This window comes from Rhinatrema bivittatum, chromosome 6 (assembly GCF_901001135.1).
Source record: "Rhinatrema bivittatum chromosome 6, aRhiBiv1.1, whole genome shotgun sequence".
Taxonomy (NCBI): Eukaryota; Metazoa; Chordata; class Amphibia; order Gymnophiona; family Rhinatrematidae; genus Rhinatrema; species Rhinatrema bivittatum.
In genome coordinates this window covers 264,614,938-264,639,965 of record NC_042620.1, presented here as the reverse complement: position 1 = coordinate 264,639,965, position 25,028 = coordinate 264,614,938, and the positions used below count along the sequence as shown (strand labels likewise).

The 25,028-nt window shown below is 43.9% G+C and overlaps 1 protein-coding gene across 2 annotated transcripts in view; it reads left to right on the top strand.

Annotated features, from left to right (window-relative positions):
• RABEP2 (rabaptin, RAB GTPase binding effector protein 2) overlaps window positions 1-24,520 on the top strand; it is a 62,201-nt gene extending 37,681 nt beyond the window's left edge. The window contains exons 2-14 of one of the 2 annotated variants that reach the window (XM_029607105.1): window positions 4,136-4,303; window positions 8,582-8,730; window positions 9,907-10,026; window positions 10,506-10,877; window positions 11,147-11,263; window positions 21,223-21,321; window positions 21,546-21,686; window positions 22,354-22,543; window positions 22,773-22,784; window positions 22,870-22,925; window positions 23,016-23,084; window positions 23,616-23,732; window positions 24,157-24,520. In XM_029607105.1, the coding sequence (XP_029462965.1) occupies window positions 4,136-4,303; window positions 8,582-8,730; window positions 9,907-10,026; window positions 10,506-10,877; window positions 11,147-11,263; window positions 21,223-21,321; window positions 21,546-21,686; window positions 22,354-22,543; window positions 22,773-22,784; window positions 22,870-22,925; window positions 23,016-23,084; window positions 23,616-23,732; window positions 24,157-24,258 (1,712 nt within the window). In that variant the 3' untranslated portion in view covers window positions 24,259-24,520. The remainder of the gene's footprint in view (window positions 1-4,135; window positions 4,304-8,581; window positions 8,731-9,906; window positions 10,027-10,505; window positions 10,878-11,146; window positions 11,264-21,222; window positions 21,322-21,545; window positions 21,687-22,353; window positions 22,544-22,772; window positions 22,785-22,869; window positions 22,926-23,015; window positions 23,085-23,615; window positions 23,733-24,156) is intronic. The other variant, XM_029607106.1, reaches the window with a different exon arrangement.
• The last annotated feature ends 508 nt before the right edge of the window (window positions 24,521-25,028 follow it).

Sequence of the window (25,028 nt, the reverse complement as noted above, 5' to 3'; positions counted from 1 at the left end):
CAGTATTGACTGGGTGAATGTTACATCAGGACACTCTAGAGAAGTAAAGTTTCTAGATGAAGTAAATGACTGCTTCATGGAACAGCTGGTACAAGAACAACAAGAGGGGAAACTATTTTAGACCTGGTCCTTAGTGGAACATGGGTTGGTGCAAGAGGTAAATGTTGGAGCTACTTAGCAACAGTGATCACAACACTATCAAATTTGACTTAAAAACTGGAGGGAGAGCAAAAAAGAAATCTACTACAACAGCATTTAACTTTCAAAAAGTTGACTTTGATAAAATGAGGGAAATGGTTAGAAAAAAGCTGAAAGGAGCAACTGCACAGGTTAAGAGTTTAGCCCAGGCATGGATGTTTAAAAATACCATCTTGGAAACCCAGAATAGATCTATTCCACGTATTAAAAAAGGTGGAAAGAAGGCTAAATGACTGCCAGCATGGTTGAAAGGTGAAGTGAGAGAGGCTATAATATCTAAAAAAAACCCCAAAAAACATCTTTCAAGAAATGGAAAAGGGATCTGAATGAAGAAAACGGGGAAACAGCATAAGCACTGACAAGTCAGATACAAAGCATTGATAAGGAAGGCAGAGAATTTGAAAAGAAGCTTGCCGTGGAAGCAAAAACTCATACAACCTTTTTCAGGTACATTCGCGGTAAAAGGCCTAGAGGAGGTCAGTTGGACCATTAGATGATCAAGGGGTAAAAGGAGCACTCAGCGATGACAAAGCCATAGTAGAGAGACTAAATTAATTGTTTGCCTCAGTATTCACTGAGGAACATGCCAGAGATGATATTCAGAGGAACTGAAACAAATCTTAGTGAACCTGGAAGATGTATTAGGACAAATTTGACAAACTAGAGAGTAGCAAATCACCTGGACCAGATGGTATACGTCCCAGAGTGCTGAAAGAACTGAGAAATGAAATTTCGGACCTGCTGTTGGAAATTTGTAAACTATCCATAACATCTATGGTATCTGAAGACTGAAAGGTTTCCAATGTAACACCAATTTTTAAAAAGGGATCAATGGGTGATCCAGGAAATTATAGACCAGTAAGTCTGACATCAGTTTCTACCATTTTGCCTGGCGCAATCCTAAAGAACAAAACTGCTGAACATGTGGATAAGCATAGTTTAATGGGACAAAGTCAACATGAATTTAGCCAAGGGAAATCTTGCCTCTCAAATTTGCTACATTTTTTTTTTTAGGTGTAAATAAACATGTGGATAAAGGTGAGCCAGTGATTTCCAGAAAGCATTTGACAAAGTCCTTCTTGAGAGTTTTTAGGAAATTAGAAAGTCATGGGATAGGTGGCGGTGTCCTATTGTGAATTCTCAACTGGTTAAAAGATAGAAAACGGAGAGTAGGAATAAATGATAAATGATCCCAATGGAAAAAGGTGAATAGTGGAGTGCCCCAGGGATCTGTACTGGGACACTCCACTGTACTGGGACCACTGCTTTTAATATATTTATAAATAATCTGGAAATGGGAACAATGAGGTGATAAAATTTGCCGATGACACAATTATTCAAAGATGTCAAATCACAAGAGGATTGTGAGAAATTGCAAGAGGACATTGCAAAACTGGGAGATTGGGCATGCAAATAGAAAATTTAATTTAATGAGACAAGTGCAGAGTGAGGCACTTAGGGAAGAGAAACCCAAATTACAGCTACAAAATGCAAGGTTCCACATTAGGAGTCATCACTCAGGAAAAAGATCTAGGTGTCCTTGTTGAAAATAAGTTGAAATCTTCTGCTCAGTGTGCAGCAGCAGCCAAGAAAGCAAATAGAAATGCTAGGGATTATTAGGCAAGGAATGGAGAATAAAACAGGGACTATCATAATGCCTCTGTATCGCTCCTTGGTGCAACCTCATCTTGAGTATTGTGTTCAGTTCCAGTCACCACATCTCAAGAAAGAGATATAGCAGAATTAGAAAAGGTACAGAGAAGGGCGATCAAGATGACAAAGGGGATGGAACAATTCCCCTATAAAGAAAAGCTAAAGAGGTTAGGACTTTTCAGCTTGGAGAAGAGATGGCTAAGGGGAGATATGATAGAGTTCTATAAAATGAGTAGAATGGAACGAGTAGACGTTAATCAGTTGCTTACTCTTTCAAAAAGTACAAAGACCAGGGAACACACAATTAAGTTAATAAGTAATACATTTAAAACTAATAAGAGAGAATATTTTTTTTACTCAAAGCATAATTAAGCTCTGGAATTCATTGCCAGAGGATGTGGTGAAAGCTATTAATGTAGCTGCATTTAAAAAAACGTTTGGACAAGTTCCTGGAGGAAAAGTCCATTAATAATTATTAAGAAAAGTTGCTTAAATCCAGTGCTTATTCTTGGGATAAGCAGCTTGGAATCTTGCTACTCCTTGGGATCCTGCCAGGTATTTGTGACCTGCCTCGGCCACTGTTGGAAACAGGATGCTGGGCTTGATGGTCGACTCAGTATGGCAAGCCTTATGTTATGATTAATAATAGTTTTCTGGTCAATGGCACTGCAGAATGTTTCAGCCTTACAGCTTCGTCAGGGATACTGGGATAGGCATGCTGTTCAATCATTCCATGCCTCTGTTTGAACTACAATGCAAACACCAGCATGAAGGGAGTGAGCACTCTGTGGGGAAAAGTCACAGAGCAAGACAATAAATCAGAAAGCATACAGAACGGTTTTGCCAGAATTCTTTCTTTTGCATAATACAGTTTATGCAATATAGTTGTCTATAAATCAAGGTTTTTCAACCCAGTATTCGGGACACTCCTAGTCAGTCAGGATTTCAGGATATCCACAATGAATATGCAGGAGGAAGATTTGCATGTACTGCTTTCATTGCATGCTTTCTACCTCCTGCATGTTCATTGTGGATATTAGGAAAATGTAACTGGCTAAGTGTGCCCCAAGGACTGGGTTGAGAACCCCTACTTGTAAGCAACTCATCTCTCTAATTGTATGAGGTGCTTAAGGTGGTATTTGTTTAAAAAAAAACAAACAAAAAAAAACCTATTTTCTTCTGGAGCAGCATTCCCAGTACTCTTGCTAGGTGCTAATTGTGAATAACAGCAAAAAGGGAGCAGACGTCCTCCTAAGCTGTAGAACAGACCCCGGTACTTGTGGCATTGGTGAGGAGTGTAGTAAGTAAAGCAGGAGTACAATGGGGCTACATAAGTGCACCAGTCCACGAGAGAATATTAGATCCCCTAATTATAATAGCAATCATACATCACAATGGGAATCATGAAAAACCATAACTTTATGAATTTAACCCATTAATTTCAACCCACACTATACACTCTAGTTGAGATTGGTATGCACTATGAAGATAAAGTGTTTATAATAAATTTTGTGATGGTTATCAAGGTATGAAATGCAATAAATCAATGATAATATTTTTGTAATAAATATGTGATGTTTATAAAGGGAAGAAGTGCAATAAATCAATAAATATTTTATAAAATACATAATGTGTGTGTAAAAAATTAAAAAATATATATATATACTGTATAGTGTGGGTTGAAATTTAATGGGGTAAATTCATAAGGTTATGGTTTTTCATGATTCCCATTGTGATGTATGATTGCTGCATAAGTGCAGCCAGCTCAGCAGCTGTACCAAAACGAGTGTGTGTTTCCTGTGCCTGACCCCGCTGTGACGGTGGCGGATCGCAGAGAACACTGTTACCACTGGCTTGTCCTACTCGTGTCAGTCATATGATATTTTTCAATTTAACTCTTGTCAGGCGGTTGGTTAGCTGGCTGTCACAGACTGTTATAAGCATGCCTCTGGCTATTGTCATTTCTCCCCTAGTCCTGCAAGTATAGCAGCGAAATAAAACAAAATGGCAAAAGTCTTCCAGCCTGGGCGGCCTGGAAGAGAGCTGCTCGTAGTTTTACCCATAGACGCCCGAATATATTGCATTCCTGTGATCCTTGTCTCTGTGTCGTCGTCATGCCGGATGATGTTGGTGTGCTCGGCCTGTATCTCAACCCTCTGTGTCCCGCCCCCCTCCTCTTGTTGACGCTTGGTGTGGCAGCATAAGTCCCGGTTTGGGCTGTTTCTCCATTCCCGAGGCGGTCCTTGACCCCCCCCCCCCCCCTCTCTCTCTTCTCTGCCTGCAGAAGGAGAACAGGTCCAGCAGCTACAGGCCCAACTGCAGGAGGCGCTGGCGGAGATTGAGAACATTAAAACCGTGGCAACGGTCAGCGAAAGCACAAAGCAAGAGGTGATTGACGAGGTGAAGAGACGCTACCAGGAGGAGGTGGCATCGCTGCAGGCCATCACGAAAGGTACACAACGTGAGGGCAACTTTCAAAGCCATCACTGCCTGTGGGCTTATTTAGAGCTGAGGAATCGAATGACACAAGTGCATCTTTATTTATTTATGGACATGTTGAGAAGTCCAGGTTCAGAAGCATTTAGCTGGATAACTCTGACATTATCAGGCTGCATTTTATTTATTTTACGTTTTTATGTACTGCACCTTACAAACAGTATTGCCCAAGGCGGTTTACCAAGTAACATTCACAATTTTAAAAACAATAATGGACATTTGGGTACTTAACCCGTCTAAATTATAGCCAGATAACATTATCTGGCTGAACGTTGGCTGGATAAAATAGGTGCATTCCCGGAGCATGCGTTGTTTATCTAAAATCTTTTTTTTATACCGCTTACACGAGATCTAGGCGGTTTACATAAAGTAAACATGCATAATCAGACGATTAACAAGTACTCAAATAAAAGTTTTACAGTTACGATGTATGCCTGGGTATACACTTAAAAAGGAGTAATAAATAACAGAAAAGGTATCAGTCTGAGTGTAATGTGCTGAATGTGACAGAACCATAGGTAAGTGGGTTTTTTTTTCCTGAATTCTTTGGTATTAGTCAGAAGTCTGAGTGTTGCTGGGACGGACCTGCCTCTGAGAAGGCCCGCTTTCTTGTCATTTCAAGCCTAGCTATTTTAATTGTTGGGACCTGCAGAAGATTTTTGTCAAGTTAAACGTAGGTGGCACGGGGGGTTGGTACAAGCATAAGGAAGTGCGCAGCCAGACGGCAGAGGGGCTGTGGATGAAGTTGAAAATTTTAACCTCAAACTTTTGTAGTGGGTACGTTGCCGAACTGGGAGCCCGAGGAGATCGAGGAGGACTGGGCTGATATGTTCTCTAATTTTAGTATTTGTGAGGAGGCGAGCTGCAGCGTTTTGAAATAATTGTAGCGGATGGATCGTTGAATCTGGGAGGCCTGTATAATAGTGCATTGCAATAGTCCAGAACTGTTCTGCAAGCTCTTATACTCTCTGAACTATTTATTTATTTAAAACATTTTATATACCGATTTCACGGAGGGCATCCGACCAAAATGGTTCACAACTTCAAAGTATAAAGAGACAAAATAATAATAAAAATAAAAACATAATTATTAAATAAAATATAGTAAAAGGTTGAAAAAAAATACATCATGTAGTTATAATCCCTAATTCTTTGCATAACTTAACTAAAATTTATAACAAGAAAAGTCAGAAATTTAAAAGAAATTAAGAACCAGAGGCCATAATTATCATGTGGTTAGCAACAAACAGGCTATTTGTCTCCAAGTATGTATCATAAACCGATACTGATATTATGAGGAACTTTGAGGAGAGGTATTCATTTCCTCAATTCCTGCATAAGCTATTTTGAATAAGTAGGTTTTTAGAACCTTCTTAAATTCCTTGTGATCTGTGATTGATCTCAAGGAATTTGGAATCGAGTTCCAAAGAATGGGTCCCGCCACTGAAAAAGCTCTCTCTCTAGTTATATTTAGTCTGGCCAGTCTGACTGTAGGCACATCAAGTAGAAACTTAGAGGTAGATCTGAGGTTTCTAGTAGGCTTATATAACCGTAATGAGGTACAAAGCCAAGTTGAATCCGGATCATGTATTAGCGTATGAATTAGGGACAAGATTTTGTATTTCACCCTAAATTTAATGGGCAGCCAATGTAACCCATACAAGATGGGGGTGATATGCTGTCTCATAGGTGCTCCTGTTAATAAACGGGCAGCAGTATTTTGAATCTGTTGTAAAGGTCTTAAGATTGAATCCGACAGACCCAAGAAGAGGCTATTACAGTAATCTAAACCTGAAAAGATGATAGATTGAATAACCATTTGAAAGTCTGGTTTAAGTAGAAGTGGCTTTAATCTTTTTATTGTCTGTAATTTGAAAAATGAGGTCTTGACCAAATGAGAAATGTGATGTGTTAGAGATAAATTGGTGTCTAATTGTAATCCCAAATTACAAACTACTCTTTTTATCTCAATCACCTCTGTACCTAATGTGATTGAGGAAGGTAGACAGTTGATGGGGTTCTCAAGTACACTTAACAAAAGGAGCTCCGTTTTTTTTGAATTGAGTTTAAGCCTACTGTGACTTAACCATTGCTCAATTGTCTTTACATACAAATTACATAATGAGAACTAAAGTCAGCAGGGTATAACAGAGGTTTTAATCGTTTTGAGAAGATTGTTTGTAGAAGGATGTTTTTACAATTTTAGCAATGTTGGTGGACATGGATATAGATTGGGGTCGAGAATGACTCCTAGGTTGCAAGCTTTGACTAGTGATGAAAATTGCGTGGTTATCAAATCTGAGGTGCAAGGGTGGGCAACAGGAAGAATGTGGTGTATGGTGGATAGGTGTATGATTAAGTAATCCAGTCATCCCATAGACCTGTTCTATCCCTTTAGAGAGAGGATGGTGGACACAGAAGCAGTATCTGAATTCAAGAAAGCATGGGGTAAATACAGGGGATCTCTAAGGAAGTGATGGCATTTATAAAGCTAAATTAATTGGATAGGTGGACAGACTGGATGGGCCGTAGGGTCTTTTTCTGCTGTCGTGTTTCTGTGTTTCCTAAAGTTAGCCAGATAGACTTATCCGGCTAACTTTTAGCATAGCTGGGTATATTCAGCAGCATGCAAGCTATCCGGATAACCAGCTGAGCTGTACAGCAGCTGACCAAGAAACCCCTTCGTATGCCACCTTTTCCAAAAGTTGATCTCAAGGTGATAAATTTAAATGAACAGAGGCATTTGAATAGCTTACAATCAATCAATACATAGAAACGATGGCAGAAAAGGACCAAGCTGTCCGTCCAGTCTGCCCAGCAAGAATTTGGTAGTATGTACTGCACTATACAAGTCACCCTCATTTTTATCAGTTTCCCAGACTGTCAGGGCTCTTGTTGGTTGCTGTTTGAGTCCAGTTGCCGGTTATCTCTTGCCGTTTGAAGCAGAGAGCAATGTTGGAGTTGCTTCAAGGGTTACAGGCTTATCTGTTAAGGGTAATAACAGCTGCATCAGCAAGTTACCCCCTATGCTGCTTTGTTTTCCCAGACTGTAAAATTCATGTCCTTGTTGGTTGCTGTCTGAATCTAATTCCCCTTTTCCTCTTTTGAAACAGAGAGCAGTGAAGGAGTTGTATCAACAATATGAAGGCCTGTTGGTTTTCAAATGTTCACATTGCTGTTTTGCCCTGCTTGGCTACCTGTTAAACAAAACAAAATAGATGCCTCTATCTTTTTCCAAATTTTATTCTTGCAGAAAATTTTATGAATACGTCTCTGCATGAATAAAATTTGGAAAAAGATCGAGGCATCTATTTTGTTTTGTTTACCTGATGGCTATCATAGATCGCCTACCTCTCTGTTTTCTTGGACCATCCTGCTTGGCTACCTGTACAAAGCTTTGTAGCTCATTCTAGAAGAGAAACGACATGGGCTATTACACAATTTAAAAAAAAAAATGTTTGTGTTTAGATTTTAGCTTGCACCTTTTTTCACTGGGAGCTCAAGGCAAGTTCCATTCAAGTACAGTGGCTGTTCCCTTGTTCCCAGAGGGCTTACGTTCTGTGTGCTGTGCTGTAACTAGGTCAGGGTGAGTGGAGTGACTGACTCAAGTAAGGCATGAGATGCAGAGCTTCAGCTATCCAACAAAATCTAGTAAGGTTTTTATTGGATGCTTTTTTTTTTTTTTTTAAATTTTATATAAAGGTGGTAGCGCTGAACAATAGCACAGAGTTAAGTGAAGTTATTTTAGCCCATGATTAGGAACGCCCATCTGAATCTCAGTGAAAAATGACAGGATGCAGAAATGTCAGCGCCAGGGCAGGGTTTGTGAAACCTGCCCCCGGACGTGACCAGATCTCATTGTGCTAGGCTGCTTGCGTTGGTAAAGTCTGCGGATTCCTTCTCACCTTGCAAACTTTGCACTAATGTTCAAAGGGAATGTGTTCCCAAATTACCCACCCACATTTACGCTCGGTAATGCAGGTATTCTAATCTTTTTGCAAAATATTCCCACATCCTTTGGAAACGGCCAAAGCGTGCCTGCAGGCACAGATCCCTCCCCAGCGTACTGCGGGTACCAGGACATGCATGCAGGCTGTACGGGCAGACTTCCCCTGACCAGCAGGTGGGCAGTTTGTTGGAGCCCATAGCCGTGGCTAAAGCACGGTTTCACCCCTGGAAACGACTCTTAACAATGAACCCTTTCGGTAAGACTTGTTTTCTTCTTCTGTCTCAGACTCCATAGGCAGCTACGAGGCACGAATTGCAGCCCTGCAGAGAGAGCAGATCCAGTACCGGGAGCTGAAGGAACGGGAGCTGAGCCAGCTGAAGAAGCTGGCATCTCATGCCCACCCCCTGGAGTCTTTAGAGAAGCAGATGGAGAAGGTACGATCCTGCCTGGAGGGGAGGGAGAGAGATCCTGCCCCTGCAGGGGGGGGAACAAAGAAATGTTCCCACTTTAAAATATATCTGCAGATAGTTTTAATTTGAGGCTTTTTCTGAAAGATCTTTCTGCATAGGTGGCTGTGACTTCATTGTATGTAATGTAGATTTTGGGGGGTTCCTGAGCATTGTCTTGGCACAGGAGCAGCATCCTCTAGGGTATCAAAAAAAAAACCAAAACCCAAAACTGTACTGGTCCTCCCCTCTTGCTCTGAGGTCTTTGCCTGCCTCTCTTGAGGTCATTCTTTAGAAACAGAGGGCCGGATTTCAATAGGTACGCGCGGGCTTAGATTTGTGCGCGCAACCCGGCACGCACAAATCTACGCCCGATTTTATAGCATGTGCGCGCAGCCTCGCGCATGCTATAAAATCCGGGGTCGGCGCACCCAAGGGGGTGCACACCTGTGCATCTTGCATGCGCCGAGCCCTAGGCGAGCCCCGATTGGCTTTCCCCAATCCCCCCCCTAACCTTTATTTTGCTATTTACACCTGCTGTCTGGCTGCCAGCACACAATCCTCCGGCCTCTGTCCCGCCCCTTTTTCAAAACCCCGTGACATACGCGTGTTCCGGAGCTTGCGCGCGTCGCCGGGCCTATGCAAAATAGGCTCGGCGCGTGTAAATCCAGCCGGATTTAAGCACGCAGGGCTTTTAAAATCTGCCCCAGAGTATGACAGATAAGGATAGTAAGGCCCATCCAGTCTGTCCAATTTACCTACTGCAAACGTAGGAAAGTAGATTGCCTACCTTGCTGCTTTTTGGGCCCGTCCAATTTACCTACTGGTTTAGTGCAATAGATCCCCAGCTGATCTGTGGCTCTCCCCTCTCTTCTTCACAACTGGGGGATCCTCTGGGCCTGACCCATGCTTTTTTGAGTTTATTTGTTTTTGCTTGCACTGCCACCTCCCCTGAAAGTGATATTTTCTTATGTTTCTCCTGGCTCAGGCCCCCTTTGAATGCACTTCTTTAACTTTTGAACTACAATCCTGCCTTTCGTGATTGGTCAGCCACTTCAAAGCGTGTTACGTTCGGGACGCGCGATCCCTCTCTGCTGTGTAAAAGGTTCACTTTGTCTTGTGCATTAGTTGTGCCTTTTTCAGGAATTCTTTTCCGACCTCCAGGCTCGTGAAGATGCCGAAAAGCTACGAGAAATAGTTTTGCCGATGGAGCAGGAAATCTCGCTGTTGAGGAAGAAGCTGACCCGAGCAGAGGGGCTGGTCCTAGAGTTTCAGGCTGCAAAGGTGAGGCAGGGGAGCAGGGGTAGGCAAGCAATGGGATCGGGTAACGAGGATGCCACCGGGCAAGAGAGAGGGGGTCACGAGGCAGCAGTTAGAAAAGGGAAGGTGTAACGAAGTTTATCAAAAGATAGTGCCCTGGCGCCTAGCTGTGCTCTTCCTCTGACTGCTGCTCACTGACCGTACCTAGACTATATATAATCTTTTATATTCTTTCCCTCCAAAAATGTGCTTTCCATGTTTTGAATGCAGTCGTTGTGTTGGTTCCTACCTGTCTTTCTGTGAAGGGCTGTTCACCAGACCATCTACACTTGTGAATATTAGAGAACATCCTGACGGCCCCTTGTCTGAGTCTGTGCCTGCCCGTTGCTTCAGCTAGACGACTCTTGACTAGAATCTGCTGTGTGACTCGCGCCGAGTGAGGCTCTGGCCCTTAAACCTCAGGCTGCCCAGCATCTCATGCTTTGAATTGTGCATTTTCCTAGGATCCCAGCAAGGCCCTTCTTTCAGGCTTCCCTGAGCTACAGGACCCAGATCCTCACTTCAGGCACCTTGCTGGTAAAGGAGAGCCTCCGGCCTCCGGCTCGGAAGAAGCCTTGGAAAGCGCGAGCGAGAGAGACTCTGCCGACGAGTCGGATGTGTCTGCCGGCGCTGAAACCTTTGCACGGAACTGTGACAATGTGTCTATCTCCTCTTTCACCCTGTGTGGGGCATTCCCTGGACGGGGGCTGAGCCCGGAGCAGGAGGAGACTGCTTCGCTGGTCTCCACGGGAACGCTGGTCCCAGAGTGCATCTATCTCCCGCCTCCTGGGTACCATCTGGTGTCCGAACAGGAGTGGAGCCACTTGCAGCAGGAGGTGAGCGTCTGTGCAGTTTCCTTGCCTCCAGGGCGCTTCCTGCAGCCTGATTGCTCTCATTGCTTTCGTGGTTTGTTTGTACGCATGGCAGTACCCATCACTCGGGAGAGATGTGCATGCATTACATTACCTGAAAGATCTGTGTACAGCTACATAATGTCTGAGGTCCTTCTACATGTATAGGGGTTCCCTACGAATTGGAAGAGGAGACGGAGCTTGAGTCACGGTAATTACTGTAACGTCACCATGAGCTTTCCTGCCTCCTACAGGTGAAGCAGCAGCAGGTGAGCCTGCATCAAGCAGACGAGCGACTGGAGAAAGCACAGCGTGAGAAGAAGTGGCTGGAGGAGGCACTCCAGCGCAGTGCAGATGACTGTGCCAGCCAGGTACGTTACATCTCGCAGAGAGCTTGGGGGAGGGGCCCTTCGCACGCTGTTGAAAGTACCTCGTAGAGATCATGTAGTCAGGAAGGGGCAGAGAGCACGAGGGAGCACTTTCTCATGGTTTCCTGTGCTGCCCTCCTGCTGTTTGGGAGCAGGACAGAAGGCGGCATCCTTTTCTACATTTTGTATGAAAACTGTCCCATTTTGCATTCAATCTTTTTATTGAGATTTGAGAATCAAATACAATAATGAAACAAAATACAAGAGAGCACTAATGCATTCAGTTTGCTGGTGTAGATGGCAAAGCTGCACTATTTGGTAAAATATTCTGTTAACGATTTCCAGATAAGAAATAATTTTCTTTTTTGTTGCAATTGCGTTGAAATCGCAAACCTCATATTTATGCCTCATACATATGGTATTCCGTCAGTAATAGCCACTAAAAAGACTGCTATTTTTCCAAGTACCATCTGCAAAGCATATGCAATAAGGATATCTAATTGTTTCTGGTTGTTAGTAAGTATATCATTTGATGTAGGGCTGCAAGATGATTCATTTATAAGAAATGGGGAGTGAAACAGGAAAAATTGGGCTGACATAATCCCATACTTGCATCCAAAAGGGTTGTATCTTGATACAATCACATAACATATATGTTGCAGAGTGCCTACGACTAATTCATAGTGGCAACAGATATTGGATTTACGCAGTCCTGCTCGATTTAATTTCACTGGAGTCTGAGGGACACGGTGATGCAAAAAAATATAGGGTTTGAGTTAGACTAGCTGAACACGAAAGTTTCATTAATCCTATCCAGTACTTTTGCCAATTAAAATGATCATAATTAGTTGATGATTCTTTTTCCCAAGACCTTCCTAGGCCAATATTCATGGAAGCAGATTGTTCACAAAGGCATTTATAGAATTGCAACGCAACATGCCCATTGATAGTAGATTTGAGATTCAATGAGTATAATTCTGGACATTCAGGTAATGCAGCAAGTGGTGTAGTTGTAACCATATATGTTTAGAATTGGGTTAGTTGATATTTTTTATCTATTTCCTCAAAAGTTAAAATATGGTTGTAATCCATTATCTGTTTGAGATGCCAAATTCCCTTCGCCTGCCATTCTCTCCAATTGATAGTTTTTTTTATGAATGAGTAAGAATGGGTCCGACCAAATAGGAGAGCATCTGCTAAAATTCCATTGAGTATTTATTTACCGCTTTATCTAAGGCACATAAGACTAAATATGTAGCATTCAAGGTCGGAAATCTTTTAACAATTTGAGGTGCCTTTAAACCAGGTATTCAGTTTAGTAGTATTGGTGCTACTAAAGACCTTTCTAAAGCTGACCAATTAGGTATATAATGCAATTCCTCTGAATCTAAAAGCCATAGGGCCCCATGGCGAAGAAGAAAGGCTTGGTGATATTTTAAAAAGTCGGGATATCCTACCCCTCCTTTTTTTTTTTTTTTTTTAATTTATTTTTGTTTTGCTTTTTTTTTTTTTTGTTTGTTTCAATTTTCGTAAAGCAATATATGGAGGTTTGTTCCTCCATAGAAATGAAGTCAATATTTTATCAATTCTGACATAAAATATTATAGGTAAGAGGGAGAGAGATCTACTTAAAAGGTAATTTTATTTGTATAGTTAGGACCATTTTGATGGCTTCTAACCTTCCCCACCAAGACAGAGTGGAGATCATTTCTGAGCTGCTTCCTTCAGAATATTTGTAATTGTCAACATGACTGTTTCTGATTATAGATTCCAAATCTGGCTTAAATAATACCCCTAAGTATGTAAAGGCTTTGGGGACCACTTGAAATTGAAATCAGAAAGAGATGATTGAGTGCATAAATAATTTAATTGCATTAGCTCCTTTTTATCCTAATTTACTCTCAAACCTTTCTATTAATTCTGACAATTCTCTAACAGTGTTATTGGGATGGGATATAAATAGCAAAATATCATCAGAATAAGGAGCAATCTTATATTCTTGTTCATTCAGAGAAATTCCACTGATATTTTCATTTTGTCTTTTTGCAATAAGGAGAGGTTCAAGAATCAGAATAAAGAGTAAAGGAGACAAAGGATATCCTTGTCTAGTTCCTCGAAGTCAGGGGTCGGGAACCTATGGCTCGCGAGCCAGATGTGGCTCTTTTGATGGCTGCATCTGGCTCGCAGACAAATCTTTAATAAAAAAGTAAAAATCTAACAAAACCCCCCACCCTCCTGACGCCCCCCAAGACCTCCAAAATTAATTTACTACATCCCCCCACCCTCCTGACGCCCCCCCAGACCTCCAAAATTAATTTACTACATCCCCCCACCCTCCTGACACCCCCCAAGGCCTGCCAAAAGTCCCTGGTGGTCCAGCGGGGGTCTAGGAGCGGTCCGGGAGTGATCTCCTGGACTTGGGCTGTCGGCTGCCAGTAGTCAAAATGGTGCCGACGGCCCTTTGCCCTCACTATGTCACTGGGGTCGACCAATGGCAGCGGTAGCCCCTGTGACATAGTAAGGGCAAAGGGCCATCGGCTGCCAGTAATCAAAATGGCATCGACGGCCCTTTGCCCTTACTATGTCACAGGGGCTACCGCTGCCATTGGTCGACCCCAGTGACATAGTGAGGGCAAAGGGCCGTCGGCGCCATTTTGACTACTGGCAGCCGACAGCCCAAGTCCAGGAGATTGCTCCTGGAATCCCTCTGGACCACCAGGGACTTTTTGCAGGTCTTGGGGAGGGGGGTCAGGAGGGTGGGGGGTTGTAGTAAATTAATTTTGGAGGTCTTGGGGGCGTCAGGGTGGGGGGTTTTGTTAGATTTTTACTTTTTTATTAAAGATTTGTCTGTGAGCCCTGGACCCTCGCTGGACCACCAGGAACTTTTGGCAGGTCTTGGGGGGGGGGGTCCAGGAGGGTGGGGGGTTGTAGTAAATTAATTTGGTAGGTCTTGGGGGGGGGGGGGGTCAGGAGAGTGGGGGGGTTGTAGTTAGTATGGCTCTCACGGAATTACATTTTAAAATGTGTCATTCATGGCTCTCTCAGCCAAAAAGGTTCCCGACCCCTGCTCTAAGTTGAAACTCTCTGAGAGTATATTGTTAGCTAGAATTCTTTACATATTTGATAAATGACTCTCCTAAACCATACTTTGATAGTACTTTAAACATATAGTCCCATTCTACTCTGTCAAAAGCTTTTGCTGCATTAATGGATATGGCTGCTATAAGGACATTTACTATTTTTTTTTTGCAATAGTGATGAGATTATAAAATAGGTGGGAATTATGAAAAATTTGTCTGTCTTTCATGAAGCCTGCTTGGTCTGAGTGGATAAGATTTCCTAGAATGGAGTTGAGCCTGGTTGCCAAAATCTTAGAATATATTTTACAGTCCACATTCAATAACAATATAGGCCAATAATTGTGTACAAGCATAGGGTCTCTGCTTGGTTTTTCTAACAATACTATTGTGGCCTCTAAAATAAATTTCCAGAGGCTTGCCCTTCCTGGGAGTACTGAGTGTATAGCGAATGTAATCTTGGAACCAACTCTTGCTTAAAGGCCTTATAAAATTGTACAGGAATTCCATCTGGACCAGGCGATTTACATGAAGGAAGTGAATCCATGGCTAACAATATCTTTTCTGTCTATTGGTGAATTTAGATATTCTTGGCCAATTTGTGAAAGGCTAGAAATCTTTATTTTTGTAAGGAAAGAGTTGCAGTCCAACTTTGCTTGATTTATTTCAGGAGTTTGAGGTGTATAGTCTTTAGTAATAATTTAAAAATTGCTGCAATATATCGGAATCTTTTCTATATACAATGTTATCCAACTTCTTCTGATGCTCAGACATTAAGAAAAAAAACACAGGACTGATTGCTATGGCCAAGTCCATAAGCAAAGCATGTCAAGCAGCACTGACTGATACAAGGGGGTAACCTGCACAGCATGGTATATACTACCATGGGAAGCTTGCAGGGCAGACTAGATGGGACCGTCAGTCCTTTTGTGCCATCATTTCTATGTTGCTGTTTCTTTATGGCACGAATACGTATTCAATTATTATAATAGCAAAGTATTGTGCAAGAAGCCTACCAGATCTGTTGTTCCTTACATGGTAGTGAGACTGCTTCATAAATATTTCTTTTCTTGCGTTTTGACTATTATATTTATATTTTAACTTAGTGAGATTTAGTAGTGTAGTTGGAGTGCCACTCATAATGTGTTCAGATTCTAATTTAGCTATCTCTAACGCTAAGGATGCTAGTATTGCATTATTTGCTCTATTTTTGTATGATACATGACTGATCTCTCCATGTAATGTGGCTTTAAATGCCTCCCATAATATTGTAGTGCTAATTAGATCTGATTTATTTACATGATAAAATTCGGGGATAAATCAGTGTATTTTGCCTTTGAAATCTTCATTTTTTAGTAGCACTGGATTAAATTCCAACAAGCAGAATATTATGTTACCTGTAGAATCGTGAGTGCTATAGTAATAGCATGATCTGACACTAAAATTTGAAGGATCTCGGCCTTAGTAATTCCTGTTTTAAAAAAAAACAAAACAAAAAAAAAAAAACATTTTTAGAAACTAAAAAGAAATCTATATTGGAATAAGTATGGTGAGGGAAAAAAGAAGATATACCATATTTTTTGCTCCATAAGACGCACCTGACCATAAGACGCACCTAGGATTCAGAGCTGGAAAATTAAAAAAAAAAAAAATGGTGTGCTAAACCAGCTCTGTTCCCGGGCATCTATGCATCTTATGGAGCAAATTAGGGAAGGGCATAACATCTTTCTTTGTCCCCATTTCGTTTTCAGGTCTGGGGAGGGCCATTTCTGCCCACTCCCCAGATCAAAAAACTTTTAACGTTCTCTTTGTTGAAAAAAACAAACAACAACAAAAAAACCCCCATGCCAACCCTTTAAATTTAGTTAATTATAACCCCCTCTCCCAAGACCTGCCAAAAGTCCCTGGTGGTCCAGCGGGGATCCAGGACCGATCTCCTGCACTTCAGCCATCGGCTGCCAGTATTCAAAATGGCGCCGATAGCCTTTGCCCTCACTTTGTCACAGGGGCTACCGGTGCCATTGGTCGGCCCCTGTCACATGGTAGGAGCAAGGGACGGCGGGCAAAGGCTATCTGCGCCATTTTGAATACTGGCAGCCGACGGCCGACGTGCAGGAGATCGTGCCTGGACTCCCGCTGGACCACCAGGGACTTTTGGCAAGTCTTGGGAGGGGGGCGGGGTCATGAGGGTGGGGGGTTGTAATTTGATTTTTGGGGTTTTTTTTAATATTTGCTCCATAAGACGCACCGACATTTCTCCCCCACTTATGGGGGAAAAAAAGTGCGTCTTATGGAGTGAAAAATACGGTACTCTTTTCCAGTGGGATGCAATATGCGCCAAGGATCTACTAATCCCAATTCTAGTTGCATATCAAGAAGTATATGTTGTGATTTGGATTGCCTATCTAAAACTGGGTCTAAATGTTGATTAAAATCTCTGCTTAAAATAACAGGAACATTTCCAAATGTTGAGTTTGAGCAATTTCTTTAAAAAAAAAAAATTAAATAAAAATGTAAAAAACCTCTGGTGAATCTTAAATTTGGTGCATAAATGTTAATAATAAATAATGAAATAAAATAAATAAACATCATCCTCTCACTGTCGTATTTGCTGCTACCCATCTGCCCTGTGTATGGGTCAGACCTTTGGGTTAACCTTTGAACTCCTAATAACCTTCTAAAAAGAATGACAGCTCCATTTTTTTTTTCCGTATGCTGCAGAAAATATAGACTCTCTAACCCATTCTCTGCAAAGCTTTGCAGATTCCTTATCTAAATGTGTTCCCTGAAGAAAAGCTATATCCGATTTTTATTTTCTTTTTAATATAAGCTAATATTTTTTCCTTTTTGATGGGGTGGTTTTAATCATTTACATTTAAGCTGAGAATATTTAAAGACCTAACTGAATCCATTAATGTGTAATCAAGCAAGTCTAATCGTAATATGGTTAATAATTGTTTATCTTGTGTTTAGTACAATAATAAAAAATTTAAATCAATACCATTTTTCTGACTCTTACTCTCCTATGTATGAGAAGAACAAAGAGAGAAAAAAAAAACGTATAGCAGGTCACTTATTCCTTAAAATAAGGAATAGCCTGCACTCTCGATTCAACAGGAATCGATTGGGAATACAGGAACAATAAACAAAAGGAACCAATCGGACCCATCTACCTCCTGAGCTGTGCAGAATTTATAATAAAACCATACTCCTATATTTAGTTACATTTATCCCCCTTCTCTCTCTCTCTAGCTTATTTCATTTTGTCATGCCTCATTCTTTATCATTTTCCCGCAGTGTTCATTTTCTTCCATTTGTCCTTGGTCCTACTGCTTTTCCTTAGTTGACTGTTTACCTTCTATCCCTTATGCTTTTCCTGGTCTGTTTCTTCTTCTTTCTCTTGCCGCCTTCAAGCTGCATTCATTCCCTTTCTTCTCCTTTTGAAAGAAGGAGCGGGAAATCTTAAGCCAGTTCTTGTGGTGCTTTTCCATGTGGAGCGTCGAGCCTGACAGTAGCCGAGAGTCCCTGCATCGTCGCTCCCATCCTAGCCCACTAACGTCGGTGGCGCGGTCTCTCGTCCAGCGGCACTGTTAGCATTCTGGACTGTATGTAAGGCCTTCAAAAAACCCTGGGACCTACGTGCGTCCCAGGGCTCTGCGCGCGCCGGCGGCCTTTGCAAAATAGGCGCGCCGCAGGGCTTTTAAAATCCGCCAGTTAGTTTTTGGGTACTTGCCAGGTTCTTATGGCCTGGATTGGCCACTGTTGGAAACAGGATGCTGGGCTTGATCAACCCTTGGTCTGACCCAGTATGGCATTTTCTTATGTTCTTATGTACCTTCCCCGCCCTCTGGAATACCTAGTAGTCGTCGATCGTTGTACACTTTTGCGGCGATTTTTTATTTGAGAGGTCCTCTATTACCACACAGAGATATTCAGTTTGCCTACGCACAGTACCTGGGATGTCCCTCAAGTCAGCTAGTTGAATTTCACACTTTTCCTACCGCTACCTGGAGAGCTGTCAACTGGTTTCCTAAACGCTCTAACTCAGCCTGAATATCTCTAGTTGTTTTAAAGTGCTGTTCTATTAGCACGTTAATCTCTTGTAATTCATTCAGAACGGTTTCAGCCTCCGGATCCGCTGTCAGTTTAATCTTTTCCAGTGTAGGGGGATCGTGTATGAGTCGTTTAACTCCAGTGCCAGCTCCTCCGTCCACTTTTCAAGCCCTTATCTGCACATTGAGGGATACACACACAATTTACTATAGTACAGAAGCACTTAAAGGTTTTGTATTTTTTTTCAAACTAAAGCAGGAGATTGACGAGAGCATGATTAGGCGTCCATCTTGTATGAGCTCCCACATCCCACTCAGCTATCCCATTTTGTATGACCATTTGCTGCATTGTGCTTCTCTTCACCAAATAGTGTTTTCAGTAGCAACAGGAAGCACCACATATCTTAGTATTTAAAAAGAAATTAACATTTTTACCAAAATGCTATTGAATAAACTGTTCTAGTGCTCTTCCAGGCTTCTTTTGGTCTCCAAAGGAGCACAGTATAGGGAACAGACGTATAATTTTATATGTGGGAGATTTTGTATGCTCGCCTTCCCAAGATGGTAGATACAAATTAGGATGACAAAAATAGTCTTGGATAAAGAGCGAGATCTTACACTTTATTCCTGTGCACACTGCCAAGGATAATATCCCACCTGCCAGCTATAAATAGGCAGACTGGATGGGTAGGTGGACATTTTTTCTGCCGTCATCTACTACATTACCTAAGTTTGAGAATATATAGGGACCTTCATTTTCAGGTTTTTTTTTCCTTGAATTTTCAGTGTTTATTACCACAAGAACAAAAATGGGAGAAATCCAGTGGGGAAAAAAATGACTTGGGCATTTTTCCAGGTAAATATTTTTGCTCTTGTTGAAATAAATGTTGGTTTATTTCAACAAGAACCAAAATGATATTTACCTGGAAAAACGGAGTCTCTCTTTTTCACGGATTTCTCTCATTTTTCTTCTTGTAATAAATACCAAAATGAAGGTTCCTAGTTATGTTTGTATACTGCCTTCCTTAGACATAGTCCAACACAAAACTTGAAAATAGTACAATAAAAGAGCAATACATCATAAAAGTAATACGTGAGAAATACAATAGCTTGAGGGGTGGCTCAAGGCAATCTGCTGCCTGAGGCGTGGGATGAGATGGTGCCCCCTCTGCCTTCCCTGCCCCTCTCATACACAGGCACTCACTCTCACAGGGCCAATCTCTCGCTTTCTCACACACATTTTACTCTTCGGTGGCTGGCTGCAGAGCCAGGGCCTCTTCATCTGCCACCAGGGAAAGGCTGGCGGCAGAAGAACCCTGCCAGCACGTTACTTCTGTGCATTGCCGCGAGCCGCCCGCCCTCCTCCCTCTCCCCCCTCCCTTATGCGCCTCTGAGATGAAAGACCCCCGGCTGCACAGGGAGAGAATTCTACCCGGGTCCTTTGTTTTGGAGGCAGGGTGAGGCTAGAGGAGACTTTTTGGGGGGGGGGGGGGGGGGGGGGGGCAATTTTTGCCGCTCGAAGCAGCCTCCTCACCCTGCCTCATTATAGACCCGCCCCTGAATAGCATTAGTTCACACCCAGCGCCCCTCGCTTCCCGTGTCTAACCATAAGGATTTGTACTCTAAACCACTACCCATAAACATCCTGCTAAATAGCCTTTAATAAAGTTAGCCTGGAGCACTTTTGAAAGATAACTGGCTGTGTTTTAATATCACTGGTTAGGTTTCATAGTTCCTGGATAGCTTTATCCTTGACCGGCTATAGTAAAAGAATACAGCTGGTTAAGCAGTGATTTTGCCTTTTTAAGGGGGGGGGGGGGGAAGGCAACCAGATGGGCCTGGCGGCTCGATCACCTAACCTTCACCCGCATGCAACGATTGTCGGGCGTGGAGATCTGATTATAACCCCTTACGGTGACGGGGACCTCAGATTTGCTGTCCGGCTCCTTGCGCCTCCAGGATGACTGTTCAGAGCTACCTGTTGCAGTCAGGGATTTCCAGGTGGAGCCAGGAGGGTTAGGACTGGGTTGACGGGACGGGAGGTAGGGCTGTTGTACAGGTCTTCGGGTTTCAATTCTGTTCTGCCAATTTGGAGAGAGAGAGAGCGGGAGAGAGGCTTTTCTTGCCCCTAGACCCACAATTTTGTAAACAGTTTTAGGGGGGTTTGACCGCCAGGGCTGACATTTGGTGCATTTGGGTGAGGGGGGTGGGTACTCGGGACACTAGGGCCATTCGACTGCCGCTTTTTTAAGGTGAATTGTGCTTTACTAGCTACATCTAGAGAGAGCAGAATAATTTATTTGGCTAACTCAAATCTGCCCTGGAACACAGTCTGGAGGAAACGCTGCTTCTGTGCTATTGCTTCCCTGCCTCCTGAAAAGCTGTTTGCTGCAGAATGAGACAGTCGGCCACAGGAGGCTGGAGAGACCTGTACAGCTTTGCTTCCTTCCCTATCTGCAGCTGTTTCAGCACATCTGATAAGAGGGGTGAAGACAGGGGGTTGGGGGGGACTAAGTGGACGAGGGTTAGTGATGTACCTCATTTCATTACTGCACCAGGCTGATCACCCCTTCCAGCTTCTGCTCCCGGTGGGCCTCGTGCAGAGTGTACACTGTGGGACAAGCAGCAGACTTCCCTGCCAGTGTCTGTGTAGGATGGGCTCCGTCCTGACCCAGAGGCAGCTCACGTTAGCGTGAAATTGGCGCGGCATCCCCCATGGTCTCTGTCCCGTCTGCTAGAACGCTTTTTTTTTTTTTTTTTTGAGAGCCTGCGCCCACCCTTCCCTCCTCTCCTGGTCTCGGAGCATGATGCCGCTGTTTGGGATCTTGTGCAGGTGAAGGTGCTGTTGGATCAGATTCAGAACTCGGAGCAGCTGCTGCAGAACCTTCAGGTGACTGTGTCCCAGACCCAGGACAAAACTCAGCAACAGCTGGTGAGTACCCAAGGTGTCACGCATGCACGTACGTGGGTGGTGATTGTCTGTCGGTGTATCGTTCTGTTGGGACATATGGGAGTAACTCTGCCATGACATCCATAGGAGAGGGAGCCTGATATGAGGGAAGAGCAATCTAACACACCGTGCCTCGGGGTTTTGGCCTTGTCACTGCCTGTAAATCTGTACTTTTTTTTTTTTTTTTTTTTTTAATTTTCTTGCAGGCTGACCTAGCGTCTTCCCACAAGCGACTCTGTTACGAAGTGAAATGCCTGAGCGATGAGAATGAACGGCTAAGGGGTCACCCCAAACCCACAGTGCCTCGTGAAGAGGAGGCAGATGGCGCATTGCCCACCTCTGTATCGGTAAAAGATGCTTCTACGCACAGGAGGCAATAATCATGCGGCCTGCGTTTCGGCAGGACCCCTGGGGGGGGTGGTAATAAAAACTACCCACGAGATTTGCCCAAATAATTCAAGCCAAAACTGCGCATGTAGTTTTTGTTTTGATTATTGCCCCACAGGAAAAGCCCCCCATGCAAAATTGCACCTGCCTTTTTGTTCAGGCACTTTTTCAAGGCAAGCATACGTGGGTGGCTTTTTTTGATTATTCAGAGCTTCCCGTGTAAGTGCCTTCCCCACCCAAACTTTGCCCTAGAAACCCCTCCAGAATATGCAGGGAAAAAGTGCTCAAATTGCTGATGCCTGTTGTTGTTGTTTTTTGCCTGGGAATTTTAATGTTAGAATAAAAATGGATTTTCCACTAAGTTTTCTTCCATGTTATATCAAGTCATTTTTCTGCTGATTCTTTTTGTTATAACATTGAAATTCCCAGGCAAAAAGCTGAAAACAAAGGTCCTACACATGCAAGTACTTGCATAGAGGATGGACAATAATTAAAACAGCAGTTTATGCACGGAAATGACTTTGATTATTGCCTTCACGTGCACCAGGAAGAGAGGGTTACAGGGGGGGCGGGTTCCTTAAATGTGTCCCCCTTATGGTGCATAATCTCTGCCGTGTTACGGTTTAGGAGCTGCAGAGCATGGTGCAGCGATACAGGCAGGAGATCTTCACCCTGCAGCGAGGCTCCGATCATCAGGAGGAGAGGCTCCGCATTGAGATTGTGACCCTGCGGGATCAGCTCCAGTCAGAGCAGCGGCTCCGAAAGAACCTTCAGGAGATGATGCAAACAAACCTGGAGTCGCAGCGAGAGGAGACGGGTACAGGCTCTGGGGAAGGAAGGGGAGAAGAAGCTGTGGCAGGTGCTGAAGCCAGGCTTTTGCAGGGGTGGGGGGAGGCTGGAAATGGGCCTGCTCCTTCCAGGATGGGCCTTTGAGCTGCTGAGGGTCACTTTCTTCTGGTTTGTAACAGCTTGTATTTCTTTTTTTTTCTTCCGGTCCCCGTTTTGCCTGGCCGTGTCGTGCATCTCCCACCTGTGCTCCATGACAGAACTTCTGGAGGGTAAGAATTGCCCGTGGTCATTCTCCACATACAAACGGAAACGGAAAAGGCACTAATAACTCTTTTTTGTTTGTACTGTTTCTAGCCAGGCTGTCCAGTGTGAAATCGGAGATGGACAGAATGGAGCAGGAAAGGAATGAGGTGAAACACATGTCTGTGCTCTGTGGGTTGGGTCCCTAGTGTGTGTGCTTGTGCTGGGTTTTAATGTTGCCCTTTTATGTTTCTCTTCAGCTTGAGCTGCGGCTACAGGAAGCGGAAGCAGAGAGAGAGAGCCTTCTTAGAGACGGGAAGGACAAGGAGGTGCGGACTCCACGGCTTAACTGCAGTTAGAAGCGGCCGGGTCCCTTCTCCGTTTCCTGGGTTGGGGCTTCCGCTTGGCTGAGGGTGCTGTGGAGGGCAGCATTCACGGTCCCAAGGGGGGCGGGGGGGAGTCATGCTCGTTGCTTCGGGGCCCTATGATTGCAGGCTCCTGGAAGGAGCTCCCAGCCCAGGGCCGGCACTGCCATGGCTGAACTAGGGACATTGGGAAATCCCCAGGCAGTTGCAGATAAAGGCTTACGGTGCCACGGTCCCAGCACTGGCTCTGAAAGAGCTGGGAGTACACAGGGGCAGGAGGAATCTGCCAGGCCAAAGGGGGGGGTGGGGGGAGTGGCCAGGTCCTGCCCAACACATTTTCCACACCCCAGACTGGAGAACCTGCTTTGTGCGCACAGACTCTCTACGGTCTCTGTGCCTAACCCAGGATAATAACACCTGCTGGCTGTAATTTTCTTGATAGTCCTGTGCCCGCTTTGTGACGATGCCCACTTTTTTTTTTTTTTTTTGTTGCAGATGAACTTCAGAGAAACACTGAAAGAGGAAAAGAACAAGGTGCATCGGCTGCAGACCGAACTGACGACCAGTGAGGAGGTTCAGAGAGATTTTGTCCGTCTGTCGCAGACATTGCAGGTGAGAAGGACCTGGTTATGAGGAGAGAGACCTGGGCCCGGTCAGGCGAGAGGGCATTTGAGGAAGGGTGTGATTGGACACACGCACACTGCCGGTGAAGGGGATATGTAGGGGGGAACCCTGGGCTCAGCCTGTCCAGAGGAAATTGTCTTGGGCAGGGAGGGGGTGGTGGAATGATCCTGGGCACATGCGGTGCAGGCGAGAGGATATTGGAAAGGTTCCTGGGTGCAGACCTGAGGTTTTATATGGATCCCGGTGCACAAAAACTGAAGGCAAGGAGCCTTAGATAAGTGGGAGGGGTGGTCCTGGGCATAAGCACTGCAGAGATGGTCCCTGGGGACAGACACTGTAAGGGATAGGGTCTCATGGGCACAGATACTGTAATGTAAAGGTCTCATAACCGCACTGCCTTCTCTATTGCTAGGTCAGCCTGGAGCAGATCCGGCAGGCTGAATCTCTGGAACAGGTCCAGCGAATCTTGGAAGGGACAAGAGTGAAGGATGTGAGCGAACTCAAGGTCACTTGAAGAAGAATGGTTACAGGAGCACCTGTCCTTTCTGTGCAAGGGTCAAAAAAACAAAACTGAGAACTGCTGACAGTATTCCTTATCAACAAACCCGGGACGTAAATGTATTCCATTTGTCTATCACGAGGAATGAAGGTAACCCAAGCTCAGATTCCTCTCGTTCTCACCCTTATTTACATTTCGGGGATGAAAGTCTGACTCTGTGAGCATCACTGGAAGAAATGAGAAACTTTTCAGAAGTATGTAAAAAAAAAAAAAAAAAGTATTTTTAAAACTCTTCCCTTAAATGGCTATTCCTGGCCTGCAGTGGGAACTGTGCACAGTAGCCACACGATGGCACCGTTGGTCCATGCATGATACTTTCCATCAGAACAGAAGCTACGTTTGGTGTCCAGGCACCTGAACATAAATCGGTTTTAGCTGCAGCCGTGATAACTGACCCTTTCCAAACTGTATGCTAAGGACACCGGCTCTTCCATTACCTTCCTTCTGCGGTAACCTCCTGTTACCAAGCCGACTTGACCCTGGAGCCTCTGACGAATGCTTTCCTTGTTTTATGAGGAAAAACCTGAAGTCTGTATGGAGCTCTTAACTAGTCAGTTGCTCCCCAGCACCATTCCCCTGAAACAGGGAGGAGGGATGATCTGGTTGGACAGCCTGGGCCGTTTCTGGGATGTGTCGCACAGCTATAGCAGCCATAGCTATGGTTGATGATGCTGAGCAATTCTGCAGTCAGGGCTGTCCTTGGAGGGGGAAGAGGGAGATCGGGG